Below are 1,787 nucleotides of genomic sequence, written 5' to 3' on the forward strand. Positions count from 1 at the left end.
TATGGATACTGGTGATTGTTACACAACATGATTGATGTAATAATTCTCACTGAATTGTACACATGAAAAATGTTTAATTGGCCAATGTAGTGTTATCTGCATTTGTACAATAATCGTAGAAACAGCCCAGGATCTCTAACCTTGAGACAAATGCTCAAAATCAGCTTCATCAAGGAGAATTACAGCCTTTCAGGAGGCTATTCTTTCCCAGCCCCACAGGCTTCCAACCGTAGGAGAATGCCTGCAGAAAATTATTCTACTGTGACAGAATTCATTCTAGGAGGATTAACAAATCGGCCAGAGCTCCAGCTCCCTCTCTTTTTCCTCTTCCTAGGGATCTACATGGTCACCTTGGTGGGGAACCTGGGCATGATCACGCTCATTTCTCTGAATTCCCAGCTTCACACCCCCATGTACTACTTCCTCAGCAATTTGTCATTTGTTGATATGTGCTACTCCTCTGTCATTACTCCTAAAATGCTGGTGAACTTTGTGTCAGAGAAGAACAGCATATCTTATGTGGGGTGCATGTCACGGCTCTACTTTTTCCTTGTTTTGGCCATTGCCGAGTGTTACATGTTGACAGTAATGACCTACGACCGCTATGTTGCCGTCTGCAGCCCTTTGCTTTATAACCTCACTATGTCACATCAAATCTGCTCCCTGCTAGTGGCTGTGGTCTACTTCATGGGGCTCATTGGCTCAACGATAGAGACTGGCCTCATGTTAAAATTGTCCTATTGTGAGAGCCTCATCAGTCATTACTTCTGTGACATCCTCCCTCTCATGAAGCTCTCCTGTTTTAACACCTATGACATTGAGCTGACAGTTTTCTTTTTGGCTGGATTCAACATTGTAGTCACCAGTTCAACAATCTTTGTCTCCTATGCCTTCATCCTCTCCAACATCTTCCACATCAGGAGCACAGAGGGCAGGTCCAAAGCCTTCAGCACCTGCAGTTCCCACCTTACAGCTGTGGGGATGTTCTATGGATCTAGTGCATTCACGTATCTAAAACCTTCCACAGTCAGTTCTTTGGCCCAGGAGAATGTGGCCTCTGTGTTCTACACCACAGTGATCCCCATGTTGAACCCCCTAATTTACAGTCTGAGGAACAAGGAGGTGAAGGATGCCATGCAGAAAACACTAAGAAGAAAACTGTCTTAATTACAAATGTTATCACTCTTTCTCAATTTTAAGAGTAAGTTGTTACAAATACTAGAGGAAAGACCAACCGTGGATGAGGAACACCAATCCTCCACACGGTTGGTGAATGTCTTTACTCATTCTCCTCTCTTCCTTCTGACCCTCTCATGACTGACTATTTGCAATCAGCTATTTTCAAGCTCATGTTTTCTTTTATTTGCAATCTATTCTCTCTATCCTGAACCCTTTACTAAACATTTGCTAACTTAATAATTTAACATAAATTTTAAACTTTAAGCATTGAGTTTGAGAGTCCTTCATTGTTTATTACCTTCTGTACAGAAAATATTATTACCATTAACTTCTATGGTGAAAATATTACCACCTGTGCAATGCATTTCTTCTATGGATCTGCTGTACTTAAAACCATCCAAGGTCAGTTCACTGGCTCAGGAGAACATGGCCTCTGTGCTCTACATGACAGCGATCCCCATGCTGAACCCCAAATTTACAGTCTAAGGAACAAGGAGGTGAAGGTCACCATGCAGAAAACACAAAGAAGACTGTTTGGTTCCAAATGTCATTATTCTGTCTCAAGTTGAAAACTGAGATATAAATATAGGTGAAAAGTCCTGTAAAGA

At 41.7% G+C, this 1,787-nt stretch overlaps 1 protein-coding gene across 1 annotated transcript; it reads left to right on the forward strand.

Moving 5' to 3' along the window:
* The first annotated feature begins 234 nt into the window (after positions 1-234).
* Positions 235-1,167, forward strand: LOC126061155 (olfactory receptor 151-like). The gene has a single exon (XM_049857476.1). It carries the CDS (start codon positions 238-240, stop codon positions 1,165-1,167), a length of 930 nt encoding a protein of 309 aa, XP_049713433.1. The 5' UTR covers positions 235-237.
* The last annotated feature ends 620 nt before the right edge of the window (positions 1,168-1,787 follow it).

The sequence above is a fragment of the Elephas maximus genome, chromosome 17, assembly GCF_024166365.1.
Source record: "Elephas maximus indicus isolate mEleMax1 chromosome 17, mEleMax1 primary haplotype, whole genome shotgun sequence".
Taxonomy (NCBI): domain Eukaryota; kingdom Metazoa; phylum Chordata; class Mammalia; order Proboscidea; family Elephantidae; genus Elephas; species Elephas maximus.

Excerpts from the sequence above, each read along its gene's own strand:
- LOC126061155 (XM_049857476.1), top strand. The coding sequence starts at position 238 with ATGCCTGCAGAAAATTATTCTACTGTGACAGAATTCATTCTAGGAGGA.